This window comes from Mytilus galloprovincialis, chromosome 1, assembly GCF_965363235.1.
Source record: "Mytilus galloprovincialis chromosome 1, xbMytGall1.hap1.1, whole genome shotgun sequence".
Taxonomy (NCBI): domain Eukaryota; kingdom Metazoa; phylum Mollusca; class Bivalvia; order Mytilida; family Mytilidae; genus Mytilus; species Mytilus galloprovincialis.
The window spans coordinates 33,166,972-33,183,295 of NC_134838.1; the positions used below are offsets into that span (position 1 = coordinate 33,166,972).

General features: G+C 34.2%; 2 protein-coding genes across 2 annotated transcripts in view; one reads left to right on the forward strand and one right to left on the reverse strand.

Moving 5' to 3' along the window:
• LOC143071956 (uncharacterized) overlaps positions 1-6,042 on the reverse strand; it is a 30,516-nt gene extending 24,474 nt beyond the window's left edge. The window contains exon 1 of the mRNA XM_076246674.1: positions 5,891-6,042. Coding sequence (XP_076102789.1) covers positions 5,891-5,986 — 96 coding nt within the window. The 5' untranslated portion in view covers positions 5,987-6,042. The remainder of the gene's footprint in view (positions 1-5,890) is intronic.
• On the forward strand, positions 2,362-5,084 carry LOC143071947 (uncharacterized). Its single transcript, XM_076246663.1, has 2 exons — positions 2,362-2,497; positions 3,073-5,084. Exons 1-2 carry the CDS (start codon positions 2,483-2,485, stop codon positions 5,074-5,076), a joined length of 2,019 nt encoding a protein of 672 aa, XP_076102778.1. The 5' UTR covers positions 2,362-2,482; the 3' UTR covers positions 5,077-5,084.
• Positions 6,043-16,324: the final 10,282 nt, after the last annotated feature.

A 16,324-nucleotide genomic window follows, 5' to 3' on the forward strand; every position in this document is an offset into this window, starting at 1 on the left:
ATTTTCTATGTTTAGTGGACCGTGAAATTGGGGTAAAAACTCTAATTTGGCATTAAAATTAGAAAGATCATATCATAGGATACATGTATACTAAGTCTCAAGGTGATTGGACTTCAACTTCATCAAAAACTACCTTGACCAAAAATTAACCCGAAACTTGCACTATCATTTTCTGCATTCAATGGACCGTGAAATTGAGGTCAAAACTCTAATTTGGCATAAAAATTAGAAAGTTCATATCATAGGGAACATGTGTATTAAGTTTCAAGTTGATTGGACTTCAATTTCATCAAAAACTACCTTGACCAAAAACTTTAACCTGAAGCGGGACAGACGGACGAACAGCCCCTCTACTATCGTGGGTTATCATAGGTGGGGCATAAAAATGAATAGCTGTGTCATCTAGGGTCCTCACTTTTAAGAAAGCATGTTTACCTTCAGCACATTGTTACAATGTGCGGAAGGTTAACACATGCTTGCTTTACATGTACAAATTGCTAAATGCAGCTGAAAAAGAACAGAAAGTTTATCAGGTGAAGGCACATGAAGCCATACACAACATTAGAGATGTTAGCTGTTAAAAGTTCCAGCATAAGATCTTGGAGTCTGAATATGAACATGCATGTACAGTCAGGGGGAATGTGATTTTAAAGTAGCTAACAGATTTTTCCCAGCAGTGGAAATATTTTTCCTGTAAAATTTGTTTTTGAACCAGACCTGCCAACTATCCCGATTTTCGCGGTATCATCCCGATTTTTATCCCTCAACCCGAATCCCGATATCGGGATCGTAAAACTAGTCAAAATCCCGATTTTCACCAAATATACCTGAAAAAATTATTGTTTACCGATTTTGAAGTTTTTCTGATCAATTTTAAAAAATCTATAATTTTACCTGGGGACATATTATGACAAGTTAACGACCCTACGCTAATCAACAGTGACAACAGGTGTCATAATTAGTTGTTGTATGTAATCAGATTACCTAATGGGTCGTAACAGTCCTCAAAATTAATTTGTTCAAACAGCCTTTCAATTTTAATCAATTTATCATACAAGCACAATTTGCAACATTTGCCGTATATATATAGTTCCACAACAAAATCATAATTAATTGAAAGATGAGAACTGTAATGAACTCTCAAGAAAACATCGTTTATCTTGAAATCCGTTTAATTTTTGAAACCAGACGTCGTGTGTCTGTTGATTTAAAATCGACGCCATTTTGTATTCACTTCTACTGTGTTACTGTATAAGCCTCCGCCGGTAAGAGCACCTCTTAATACAAAGAAAGATAATTCAAATTTTATCCATTTTCTCATTGATACTGATAAGACCATAAGTAAGACTAAATCATAATCTGTCTTCATCCTTCTAACTTTAGGACATGTAGTTTTAGGTCTTTTGAGTCAAGGTTCATATATAGAAGGTCTTTGGAGGGGGAAAAGGGGGGTCTCTACTTTGAAACCATTATTTTTAATGCCATTTTTCTCTATTCTTCAGTTATTTTGTCAATTTTATAATTTAATAGTACAAGAATCATGCAAATAAAAGAAATCAAGGCCTACAAGCTCATCATAAGAATACAAAAAGAAAAAAGAAGAGAACTTTAGACTATTTTAGGAGTTAAAAACAATGCACACAGAAAAGTCGCTAAAATTGTAACCCTTAAAAATCTGGTAGCACGCTAAATCCCCCATGGAGATTTTCAAAAGTTGGCAGGTCTGTTGAACTGCTTTCAGGTATTAAACTTAATAAAATTTTGTTAAGCATTTCGGTTGATGATGAAAAATTCCAATACATTCAGAGTGGGTCTCATCAGGGTCTAAGCGTGACGTGGGATTGAAGATTTTTTGTAAGCGTGACACGTGAAAGTCAAATTTTTGTGCTGTGAAAACCGGAAATGGAGTCTAGCGGGACACGGGAAATGACAAAAAAATGAGAATTGCTTACATACATAGTGTAAGCGGGATACGGGAATCTGACAAAACAGTAAGCAGGATCCAGGATCAGAACCCCCCAATGAGACCCCCTTCAGAAATGTGGAGTAACATTCAAAATTTCAGGAACTTGGTGAAAAAAAAAAAAATACTCAAGACAGCAAGAGTTTGGTATAGTCCAAATAAATCTGTTGTCTGAAAAGGTCATTTTAATGTACATGTATATTGCTGTGAAGTCTACATGTATTTAGGCTTTAGCAGGTTTGCTGGTTCTATTCCTTTGTTATTTTCAGTGAACATCCTAGTTTTCTAGTGTTAAAAAACCAGTGAACAGGGACTGCTTTTTTTCCTTTTGAATTTATGGTATGAAATCAACAAAAGCGCACCTTCTATCCTATAGTAATCTATGATCGTTCATAATATCATTCCGTTACCTTTTTTTGGTTGCATTTATCTCGTGAATAAACTACGCTCTGACGTCACTTTTCACATTTCACAGCGTAGAAATAAAAGCCACAATCGCTTCCAACTCGTTTGAAAAACATGAGATTCCTAAAGGTATGTATGATTAAAAATAAATAATTAGTTCTTAAAAGTGCCATTTTCCTTAACCGTCTTTTGAAAACATTTTTCAACAAGTCTAAAATCGTATTTATAGTGAGGAACAGACCCAGTGTGGTCATTCACCTTTTTGTTTACATATTTTTCAAGGTCAGAACTCATATCCGTTTCCTGTAAGGCCAACCAAATTGTTTTTTACGGCTTTTGAAAAAAGCAACCACCTTACATTATTCTATAAATTTTACGGGAAAATATGTCAAACTGAGATGAGAAAATCATGAATTACAACCAAATCAAAATGGTGGAATGTGCAATTAAAACCTAACATGAAAGTACTTCAATAAAAATAATTGTAGAAAACATATACTAAAAAACGTACATTCAAAGTAGATATAATATTTAAATAAATAAAAATATTTCCATTTAAAACATTTTTTTAGTTTTATCATGTTTAAAAGGCAAATTATACCTAAACACATATGAAGTCAAATGTTTTACTGATTTTTTTCTGCCCTTTTTTTTAAACACAAATAGGTAAGTTAAATTAAAAACTTTTTGTATTATATTTGTAGATCAACCCAGTTCATCAACCAGGGGGAAAGGCAAAATACAGGACTTATAGTCCAACATCTTTAATTAATGCCTACACTGCAGTTAAGGAAGATAACGTATCAATTAGAAGAGCAAGCATTACTTATGGGGTACCATTTCAAACATTAAGAGACCGCATAACTGGTATTGTTGACCCAGAGTGTTGCACAATGGGCAACGGACCTTTTTTTACTTTAGACGAAGAAAGCAGGCTGGTTTCACATCTGAAAGAAATGGCCCAACTTGGGTATGGTTACAATAGACAAGAAGTGGTTGACATAGCAACTGACTACGCAGTTATGCTAGATAAAAAAAGTAAAAATGAAAAACCCTTAACCCTTACCTGGTTTTATGGAATGCTTGGCCGATGGCCCGATCTTAAAGTTGTAAAACCAAGGACATTGGAAGTTGCAAGAGCAAAAGCTGCCAACAAGGAGAACATTACTAAGTACTTCAATGAACTTGAGAAAGCCCTTATTAAATATGATCTGATGGACAAACCTCATTTGATTTACAATGTTGATGAGAAGGGTGTAACCATCAACCACAACCCATCAAAGGTAGTATCAGGAGTAGAGACATCACCGCAGGAGGTTACATCTGGAAAGGGTGACACCGTGACTATCTTAGGGTGTGGAAATGCAATTGGCAATGCATTACCCCCTTACTTTGTCTTCCCAGGACAGAGAATGAATGATCAGTTGCTGGAGGGGTCTACACCAGGAACAGTTGGCACTGTCTCTAAGTCGGGGTGGTCTAATTCGGACCTGTTTATGGATTTCCTCAGCAATCATTTCAAGAAATTTGTTCCAGGCAATGGGCATGTGATGTTATTGTTAGATGGACATAAATCTCATGTTGCTGTAAGCACAATTGAATGGGCAAGGCGTAACAACATTGTAATACAGTTACTTCCAGCACACACCAGTCATCTTTTGCAGCCATTGGATGTAGGTTGTTATGGTCCTTTGCAAAATATGTACAACAGCATATGTCACAGAACTATCAGAACAAAACAATGTGCACTAACTCGTTATGATGTTTGTAGCATGGCATGCAAAGCTTACGGAAATGCCTTATCAGTCAGTAATTTGCAGTCAGCTTTTAGAAAAACAGGCATTTATCCATTCACAAAAGACATTATTATGGAATTACCACTGACACCGTCAGAGGCTTTCGTCAGTGATATTGTAGACAATGAAGAAGCGTTAAACAGTGCTGTAGTTGAGAATGTGAATGATAGTGAAAGAGAGGGAGTTATGAGTGATGAGGAGAATGTGGGTGTTGTAATTGAGGGAGAGGTTGGTTTGGAGGTAGGTAGGACTGGTGTGAGTGATAGAGATGAAGTTCAGAATGATAAGGAGAATGACAGTGTTGTGAGTGTGGGTGATAGAATGATAGATGTGGCAGTGCAAGAGAAAGGAAGTAAGAGTGATTTTTTTGTACAGAAAATAGTAAACATGAAAAGAGTGAAAGGTGAGAAAAAAAAGAAGAGAAATGTGTTAAGTAGAATCATCAGTGGCAAGACTGTGACAGAGGATGATGTGTTAGAGAGGATGAAAGAGCATGTGAGTAAGAACCCTAGGAAGAATGTTAGTGAAAGTGTGACTGAAAGTGGTAAGAAAGGCCAGAATGGATCTGTTGGAAGTAAGAGGAAGAGAGGGCCCGAGAAGAAACAAACAGCAAAATCTTTAAAGAGTGGTTCTCAGAAGCCAGGAACCAGTGGAGTGAGTAGATGTGTGAATGAGTGGGCAATTGACAGTGAGAGTGAGAGTGAGAGTGAAATAAGAGAGGATGAAAAGTGCTGTGTGTGTAAGAAGTTTGTTCCAGAGCAGGTGAGGCAGAGTAGCAGTTTGATTTTTACAAAGTGGGCACAGTGTGAGAAGTGTGAGAGGTGGGTGCATCTAATTTATTGTACGAAAGTGAGAGTGATAAGAAGGGGTGATAGTTTCATGTGTGTGTTTTGTGAGGAAAATGTGGATTAATTGATAAATAAAAAAAATAAAAATCATATTCTGAAACATTAGTGTATTCATTTAACAAAGAAACTGTTTTGATATTAATTCCAAAAAATCATAATTGGTGAACTCTCTGAAAATTTTCATTGATTTTTATTTTCATGGTAATAAATGATGTTCCAGGTTACATCAATTCCCAAGTTATTGAAAACAGTTTTAAAGAACTGTTTTACAAACAAATAATGTAATTGCCTTAGACTAATAAATCCCCTAATTGACAATAGAGCAATTTGATTGGGTATAACGGAATAAGGTGTCACGTGGTTTTGACGCCATTGGAATTTGAATGTAAACAAACACGATAAGGAGGGGTAGCATGGAACAACATCGAGCATTCAGTGCCTGATAAACAATTATGAGTAACCAAGCTTGACAATGCACAGTAATAAAAAAAACAAAGCTAGGTCTACAGAAAAAAATTATTAAAAAATGTCCTTAGGATAACGACTTACCATTACTTCAGGATACATTTGATAACAAGCTGGTATGATACACTTGTAGCAAGTATTTTTAACAATAACAGTTCAAAAGTCAAGCTTACAAATGTATTCCATACCATAAATGCTTGGTGGTGGAAAGACCAAAATATTTAAGAGCTTATTGGTGATTAGTCAAAATAATTATGACGTCTTGAAAGGCTATAATTGATTTGCTTTGAGCATGTTGAGCTTAGCCTTAGAAATAAAGTCGCCTTTCTTTCTCAAGACATCAACATTGCTTGGAATAGGTGGTAATCATAATTTAGTCAGGCAGCAGGTATATAAACAAAAATTATATTCACTAGTCTGGTTAAGTCCATTGGTTTACTGTTGGTTTTTATAACTGCTGGAATGTTTTCAGTTTCTTTTTGTTGGGGTTGCAATGTTGTGGACGCCATCGTTTGTCTGGTGATTGAATTTCCCGCAATGTTGACCACGTGACCAATTAAAAGAACATTCTAAAATATGTATTGATGTACCTAGCCAGGACCGAATAGATGACAATTCTGACCAAAGATATGTCGGACAAAGACACCTATGACAGCTTTTAAGGCAACTCGGATAACTTTTAAAGAAAAGTAGTTAAACACGAACCGTTTCATCAACATTTGTTGCCGAGCACAAACCATCGTTTCTCAGTCATATTATGTTGTCTTCTATTTTTTTTTTATCTTCTTGCTACTAATTATAGCAGCATATTCACAAGTTCAGTTTGAAAAGGTTTATTCATGTATTTGGTTGTATTTTTCCTCTGCATAAAGCGTTTTCATTATCTGTTTTGTTTCTGTTTTTTTTTTAAATTCAATTAAATGAAATCGTAAAAAAAAATATAATAATTAATAAATGCATTCTCAGCAGGAGAATACAAAACAACGAAACAAAAGAGGACACAATTATAACAAAAAAAAAAAATAACATATTCCACTGAGACAATTCTGAGATTTTAGACATATACATAATCCAATCACAAATGCCTTCAAACTATTTATTTTGGAAAACATAATTTTGTTATTGTATGAATAAGATAGCAAAACATTGATGATAAAGAATACCCTTTGAAAATACCTACATGTTAGAACTAAGGGCACAAACCATACATTTCCACCGAAGGAACACAGTGAACTTGCTTATATGTAAAGTTCCAAATTTATCTGTATTTTGGAAGTTTTTTCTTCAGTGGGAGCCAGGCGGTCAACTGACTCCATCCGTCTGATTTGTAAAATTGCACGAATTCCATCCTGAAATCATTGGTTTGTTAATATTGCAATCGACTTGTGTCCAATTCTGACATCGGGGTCAAAGTAAGTTAGTATCCTCAGATTCACTAACATAATCACTTTCCAGAACTTAAGTATGAAAGTTTTTGTTCAATACAATTGATTTTTAGCTATAATATACATGACATTAATTTAGCTTACCTTCCAAGTGGATTTTTATGAACCTGAAGATGTTTTTTTGCTTGTTTTATATGCCATTTTTCTGTTTGACAGTCTGTATTTTCACATCCGTACCGACAATAGTACCAGTAATTACTGTAGTGTTTTCCAACATAGATGTGATCATCGAACTTTTCAATTAATTTTTTGGGGAAAAAATGAGCTGAAACGCATATGATTTTTTTGGCCTGTTTATATATAAATTTCTATGGTTTCAGTTACCACTCTAATGGATTGACACTCTCCTATGTATGGACTAAATTTTGGGGACTTTTGTGACATTTTTACCCTCCCCTTTTGCAATGATTTGTAAATAAATTCAGATTGTTGTCGTGGTTACACCAAAAGGAGATATGTATTACCATTTAACCTATTAGAGATCAAATCTATGGAAGATGCTGTTTCCATACATATGCTTATTTGTTAGAAAACAATGGAATGACGGTTGTTTAAAACTATGTGTGTCAATTAAATTTTTTCCTAACTGTATATTGCTACCTTAGAGTGACCGTATAAATATCTTCTTTGCAGTCCGTGTAAAAGAAATTGGTAAAAAGTTATTCAATGTCTGTACTACGAAAGCAAAACGACTTTTCTTTGTATTTAACACTGTACTATTAAAGCAACACAACAACTTTTATGAGTCAAATACACCCCTAACAATACACATATATATATACCAATAAGAGCCCGAAAAAACTAAATGATATACCTATTACAATAAAAAACCAACACAAAATATAAACCATCAGGAACTGAAATAGACCGATAGGAAACCCTCAGACTTAATATGACATCGTCACTCAACTCTTAAAAGCATGCATGTTTATTAAGGATTGCGACAATTCATGTAACCAAGAACAATTAAGACTTAAACAATACTAATAAAATGATAACAATACAAGACGGACATAATATCTACAAGAAACTTAAAGTCCGCCACTTCAGAACCAAAAACTAGCTGCTAGAAGACTTAGAACCGTAACTGACGTAAGAAAGCTTTGATGCGGCTGTCATACAAGTGAGACGTTTAGCTAGCTGTAAAACTAGGTTCAATCCACCCTTTTCTACATAAGAAAATGCCTGTACCATGTCAGGAATATTACAGTTGTCATTCATTCGTTTGATGTGTTTGGGCCTTTTGATTTTGCCATTTGATTAGGGACTTTCCATTTTGAATTTTCCTCGGAGTTCAGTTATTTTTGTGATTTTATGATTATACTTTTACATGTTTATCATATCTTTTCTACACCAGAAAAAAATACCTAATTGTATTTGCAAAACTTTTAGTAATTTTTGGTTCTCATAGCTCATCAACTTCGTACTTTGTTCGGCCTTTTTATTTTTTTTGATTTCGAGCGTCACTGACTAGTCTTTCGTAGACGAAACGTGCGCTCGGTGCAAATACAAAATTTCAATTCTGGTATCTATGATGAGTTATTTGTTCTTAATTGCATTTGTTAGTTCAACCTGATGTTCAGTGGTCGTCGTTTGTTGATCTGGTTCATAAGTAATTCTTGTTTCTTGTTGTCTTTTTTTTTAAATACAGTTTTGACCGCTGGTTTTCCTGTTTGAATGGTTATTTTGCGGCTCATTATAGATTGCTGTTCGGTGTGAACCTAGGCTCCGTGTTGAAGAACGTTCTTTAATGGTTTACTTTTACAAATTGTGACTTAGATGGAGAGTTGTCTCATTGACACTCATAACACATCTTTTTATATCTGTATAAAGTGATATTATAAAAAAAGTATCAAAATGTTCTGGTTTCTATAGAAAATTGTATAATATTATGCTATATTGGTAGATCTTGTTATTAACTGTTAACATTTTAAATGAAACCGAATGAAAGGAGCTAGTCAATCATATAAAAATAAAATTTATCAGTTCATCTTTATACTATGAATCACAATTTTTCGACATGGATAAAATAATTCACGTCTATTAATACAGGGTTCTACTTATATGTATATATTATGTCGTTGAAAGGTATACAAATCATGTTGATTTACTATCATATATAATATATTCACAAAATAGAACACTAGAGTACTCGGGCACTAGCATTTTGAACACGTATGAAGATGATCACATTCTAATATCTGAAGGGTGGTAAGAGGGGTCCTGATCCCGAAACCCCGGGCTAAAAAAACACGAAATCTCGAAGTCCCGAATTTAAAAGAATTTAAATCCCGACATCCCAAATTTCGAAAAAAGATTCCCGGATCCCGAAAGAGTCAATCCCGAAATCCCGAGCTAAAAAACACGCGATCCCGGAGTCCCGATAAAGGTCCTATCCCCTCTCATCTCAGCTATGATATGAATATGAAGATACACGGTTAACATGAAGCCTGATAATAAATTTGAAGAATCTCTATTCTTCATTGTTGTTTCCAGGGAAATTGCAACGAAAATTTCGTACATGGCTATTATGTGTTAGAATATATAAGGTTTTAGTAAACAGAAAAGATGTGTTCTTTTTATTAAACGTAAACACGAGGAACTGAGTTCATACTACTACATGGTGTTTAAAAGAAAACATCATATCAATCGGCCAGGAAAAGAATAAATCTGTTTTTTTTTTCTTTAAATGTTTTCCATTATACTTTTGGTTGAGACTTACTAATTCGGCCCGGTTAGAAAGAAACTTAAGATGTATTTAAAACGAAATGGTTCTTATGCGAAGTTGGACCTAATGAAATATGAAGAATATATTATATATATTTTTCTGAAACTCAAAGACTTGGGTTTATTGAAGAATCTTAATTTTCGACTAAATATTTTGATAAATAAAGGTATGACATTCAAATATAAAGGGATATTTAACAAGTACATCAGAAGTGAAGAACATGTTTGGTACTTGAGTAGTTCAGAGGATCTGTTCTCCCTTTTATTCAATCACGTGAATGTTGATTTGTGTAGAACAGTCCGAATAACGGTATTGATCTGAATGACAAGAAATTTAAGATAAAAGAGATATGATTGCTTGCAGTCGAAACATCGAAAGCCATGATTTTCCCCCAGAACTTCAATTCATATTAATTTAACAGAATATACTACAAAACTGCAAGAAGAGATAACTAATTAATATGATTTATCAATAACAGTTATTTTCAAACAAAATATTTCAGATAGCCATGGAAATCTGCCATTACGCTTGTAAATTTAATTTATTTCAAATGATAGCGAGTTTCTGCATTACTTTGAATTTTCATACAAAAAATCCGCCATAAAGCGATAACTCAAATATTTTATTTGGGGGGGGGGGGGGGGGTGTTAATATTCAAAAGGATAGTGTACTGCACAAAAGCAAAAAATGGAATTTAAATTCAAATCATATAACCACTTTTAAGTTCTTTGACTAGTTAGTCTGTGGAAGAAACCTATTATGTGTCAAATATTTAATTACAATCCGAATTCTAACCTGTATCAAGCGTGAATATTGTGTCTATTTTGGTCCCAACTTTTCAGGGTTGGACGTCTGCGGCCCTATCCAGCTGTGCTCAGCGAAGCATTTTTTTAAGGTTTATTTGCTTCAACTTTTTCCTAGGTTTTCAAATAGTTCATTCTTGCATCCTATGAAAAAGGTTAAAGCCATATGAAACGAGTGATTGGTGAAAAATAATATTTATTCAATTCTTGAACCAATGCATGTTGACATCTATCTATCTATCTATAATACTAAAATAACGAGATCCAATTTGTCAGTCGTCATCACGTAAAAACGACAAATCAAACAATTCAACTTTATATATAACTAATATAGTACAAAGGCGTAGATTAAAAATAACTCCACTCCTGACCCTTTTGTTTTCCACGTAATTAATATTGCCAATAATTTTAAAAGAAATTCCGGGTCGAGTCCGATACCGATAGTATATTCACCTGTTATCAATTACCTTATCTGTACGTTCCGCATCGGACAGGCGCACCACCAAACAGTGTATTCAGGATTTATATGCTATACACACGGGTCATAATCACAGAGTTGACGCTACTAAATTGTCAAATTGTTACCTATTGTAGTATTTTAATCAGTAAGACTTTCTAAGATAACAATACGAATACTAAAAATCTGGACTAAAAATAAGGAGTATGGGTACAGTTTTCAATTTGTTAGCGGACATGACGTAAACCAGCGAATCAAAGAATTCAACTTTATTTATAACTTATATGGGACAATGCTATTGATTAAAAAATACTCCATTCCAGGACCTTTTGTTTTCCAAATAATTAATATTACCAATAATTGATAAGTTCCAGTTCGATGGGTTCAAACAGAAAGATTTGAAAGCAGAGAAAACTGTGTATCTTATAATCGGCATGACTTTATCAGATCACAATACTAATACTGAAATAAGGCTTGCGCATAGTTATATACTTTAATTCAGTCACGGACCCGCGATATCACGGGTGTGTTCTAGTACATTATAAACTTAGTCTTCTGTGCACGATTTTTATCATTTTTACGCAAAAATATCGTTTAATCGTTATTTTTTTTCTCTCTGTCTGATATTAAGTGAAAATATGTCAGCTCATGTAAATGTCTTGTTTTGAAGCCGTAGTTTACCGATTGTCACCTTATAGTAAACAATCAACACAGTAGCATGGATATGAGACATTTGCGGAAACTATGCTTATACCTAGGATTACACTTAGACTTACGATTACAGTTGACGAAAACAAGGGGTCCTCTCACAATAAAAAAATAAAACACCTATAGTGTGTAATGTGTCTATTTAATTTTCCACACTTCCTCTGCATATTCTTAGGTTTGTCTTGTGTTAAGTGTCAATACTGGATATCTATTCGTATATATTTTGTCGATTAGCAATACAAGCTCAGTCGGGAAATTCAATTCTTGTATTTCTCATCACCATATACGTCATATACTGCTATTGCCAAAGAAATCCGCACTCTTTGTTCAATATTACAATTTGAGTGTTAATGCAGTGACCATGTCTGTGTCCTGAGAAATACTGTTCCTGTGGTTTCGTTATCGGCAACACAATTTCCGTCTTTAGCCTTAATGCAAATGGAAGTTTTGGCCACCCACCTTGTAAGTTCTGCCAATCATCCAAATAAGGCCAATAAATAAGACGGTTATATGTTTCTTGAAATAGGTATACTTTTATTAATTGCGACTTTGATGGACAGTTGTCTCATTGGCTCTCATACCACATCTTCTTATATCTATATACATGTATGTGTTTCATCTTTTCATGGTATAGTCGAAACACTAACTTCAACTATTCCAGAAGACGGGTTCGAGTGTTACCATAACATAAAAGAGAATTCTGTTTTCCCATGAAGCTTATGATCCCGACCCGTTCTCTGTCTGAAGAGACCATTAACATCTGCTAAAATTTGAAGTAACATTTCAGGAGTTTAACTTGTAAAAGGAATATTGGTTGCTTGCAAAACAAGTGACCAACACATCTCTACCATTCCAAAAGTGTACATCATTGCCTATGATATTTCCCTGGTTGTAAAAGATTGGTTTGTCGGTGGTCAAGCTAGGACTACCGGGTAAGATAGAATCAGTCGATGAAAGAAATGTGTACAACAACATCTGCATGGCGGTACCTGCTTCATGGCAGGTAATGCTGCCATGGTTAATCAGTATTCTTCAGAACAAGGAAAATAAAATAAATGCGCGAAACAACTTATTATTTATTTATTTTTCCGTATTATTATTCTCACTCGCTTTACAAAAGCGGGCGGTATATTGTAAAAGGGAATCGTACATCTTTTATACGATTACACTTTTGTATCAACAACTACTGCTCCCTAAACGACTTAAAAAATGTATGTTTTTTTTTTAACAATTATTACATTAAATCTTGCCAAATAATATAAACGACAATTTTCTACTGCTTTTGACGTTAACGATACATGTAGTTAATATTTGATATCGCGTTGGGGATTTTGTTTTCAAATATCAGCTGATAATTTATTCCTAATGAAATATGAAAACATCTCTTTTTAAGTAATGTGTCATGTGTTTGATAAAGATTCGGATCCACTTAAACATTTAAACATGTTAAAATTTGTGTGCATTCAGATATCTATACAAGCAAAGGGCATATAAGTCAAGAATGAAGTAATATTATTTTATTTGATAACATGTAACTAAAAGAAATATAAAAACAACCCAACATCATCGTTTAAAAAAATGTTTGCAATAAATTTCAAATTGGTTCAAAGACATCCGTGTACGTAAAAAGACAACGTAAGTGTTTTGACTTGTAATAAAACTAAAATTGGGTTCACAGACATCTGTGTACTTTAAAAGACATCTTATGTGTTTTGACTTGTTATAAAACAAAAATTGGGTTCACAGACATCCGTGTACTTTAAAAGACAACTTGGATGCTTGAATAATATTTAAGGATAATGTATACCCTTGTGTTGATACAATGCTAAACATATGAAAATTTTATAGAAAATCAACAGCTTTTCCCCTTGTACTCTCATATTTGGCAATTCGATGCTTGTTGATAAAGGATTAATTTTATTGCATGCAGCGCTAGCAATAATTTCCTAAAAAAAAGTTTATCAATTTAGATATTGGTTAAGGTTTATGACCTCTTCTGTGGCCTGTGAATTACGAAATTTTCAAACTGCAGTAGTATCAAAACTCCCTTACAATTTTGTTAGTGAGGCATAGATTATTCTTTTTTCCTACCCTCTTCATCTGGTGTCCGCCACTGTAATTTAGGGGTGAACATGGGGTAGTTCCCTTTTCCATCCCTGTTACTTTTTTTATGAAGCATAGAATTTGGTTCTGGTTCCCGCCCCTGTAATTGAGGGGTGTGAACCATATAGTTTTTCTATTTTACTACCCTCGTCACCTGGATCCCGCCCGACTCCCAATTCCCTCTAACCTAAGTTAACTCCGACTCATTCCCAAGCCACAATTCAAGAATTATGTCCACCTCAGTGGCGGATTAGGGAGGAGACGTTCATAGGGTTGCCCCCCCCCCCCCACTCCCTATTTGCCTTAGTTGGAAACTCCCTTAAAAAATGACTGGATCCACCCGTTCGTTTTTGTAATCATTATTGATATATGTACAATACACTTTGTGGATCCTCTTCATCTGGTTCCCGCTCTATAGTTATTGAGGGGTGAACATGGAGTAGTTCCCACTTCCTTCCCCTTACTTTGTTTTGTGAAGCATATAATTGTTTTTATTTACTAACCTCGTCACCTGGTTCCCGCCGGACTCCTAGTTACCTCTAACTTAACTTCCATTCATTCCCAAGCATCGATTCAAGAATCCTGTTCACCTCAGTGGCGGATTAGGGAGTGGAATGGTCCGAGGGTTGGACCCTCCATCAACTCTTTCTCCTGGATCCTGGATCCACGTGGCCGCTCGTACTTGTTACCATAATTGATATATATATATATATATATACAATACACTAGGGATATTATTTGGGAATTTTTTAAATGTTTTAATCAATTAGGAACAACAGCTAAAGGAAATCTTTCGTATCAAAGACAGTGGCATCCGCAGCCAAGCAGTATGATGACCATTATTTATTAATTACCACTATTACAGCTAACAGTAACAGCTCCGTACTAGACTATTGAACAAAATATAAAAAGAAGGCAATATGATTGTATGTAAACACACCTTTTTAAGCAATCATCCTGTCCAACTGGAATAAGCATTTCGTATTGCTTTACACACAGTGTGAGCTCTAACACTTTGGATCGACCAGATTGTCACATATATATGCGGATTAGTCGAATCGATGGTGAAGGGGTATTTAGAAAAAATACAAACATCATATAATAAATAAAAAATATCATATGATACATCAAATGATACGTTTCACGGAAGTGGGGAGAAATCCTATTTTTTAATGCATTTTTTTTAATATAAATTCACTGATGGAGATTTAATGATTAAGTATAAATACCCTGACAAGCATTAGCCTTTCAAAAAGGGCTAGTCGACTCTTAGCTGATGAAAATGGAAAGTGCTCTCGCTTTGTAGATTAATTCATTTACTAGAATAGCCACGTGCATCAATCAACAAATTTTACCACACACGTGAGGTCACACGTTATGAAGTAGTATATATCGTTTAACGTTGTTGTTTACGAAACTCCAGAAGATTCGACTATTTATAGATAAAAGTTACCTGTGTACCAATATCATGAATATGCATGATAAATGACAAGGCAAAATTTAATTGCTAAACTAGAGAGGACAAATCCGATACTCTACGGGATTGAAGGACATTTACTAGGTTTGGATTGTCCTAACCAATCAATAAACTTTGATTATTCACGTCTCGTAATATCTTCCAATCAGGTAACAAGAAAAATTCACGCACTGATTGTCCATCGTTCAATTCTAATATCGACTCCTAGATGTCGACTAGGAGTCGATAATGGAGAGCTTGGTCGATTTTAAAATTGAGGGGTGTAACTTGTATATTTTAGTCGTCTGCAACGGTCAAATATTCTACCTTAATGGAAAAGTTTGAGTCGTCTGCAACGGTCAAATGTTCTACTTCTTTTTTATATTGTTGTTAAATACGATAAAAAGTAAAATCACAAAAATACCGAACTTTGTGGAAAATTCAAAACGGGTGGCGGATAAATGATTGCCTGTACAGAGGTACTTTCTTTCACTTACTTTATACATTTTACAATATATATAGCCGTTCCGTATCAAAAAAGCAAAAGTTATCTGCTTGCTTTGTTTTGCCTTTCATTAAAAAGTAATATTATGTATATAAAAAATATAACAAAAAACACCTACCGAACTCCAAAACAAATTAAAAAAAGGGAAAGTCCATAAAAACTGCCAAAAAGTGAAAAACAACGTCCATATTAATGACCTTTTACTTGCATTTCCGTTAAAAGATTGGTTTAACCTGGTTTTATAGCTAGCCAAACCTTTCACTTGTCTGGCAGTTTTTTACAGTTTCGTTATATTGACATGATTTGGTAAGCAAGAAATATGTGTTAATTTTATGCACGTTTACTATAGGAAAATCATGTTTCTGTCTTCATAAAAAGATGCATTTTTCTATTCAATTAGATCCGAAAGAAAGTAGCATGGCAATCATGTCAAAATAAAATGTACCAGTCTATCTTTTAACAGTAAATTATTTAAAGTTATTTTTGTACCATTTAAAACTTGGTTCGTCAACCTCTCGAAACCTGACCTGAATATTCGTTATGACTTCAAACTTCAACGGTCAATTAAGAATAACATTATAAGGTTGAATATCACTTTGAACTATAGAAAACCTGTATAATAAAAAGTTTTAGTTATGCGCA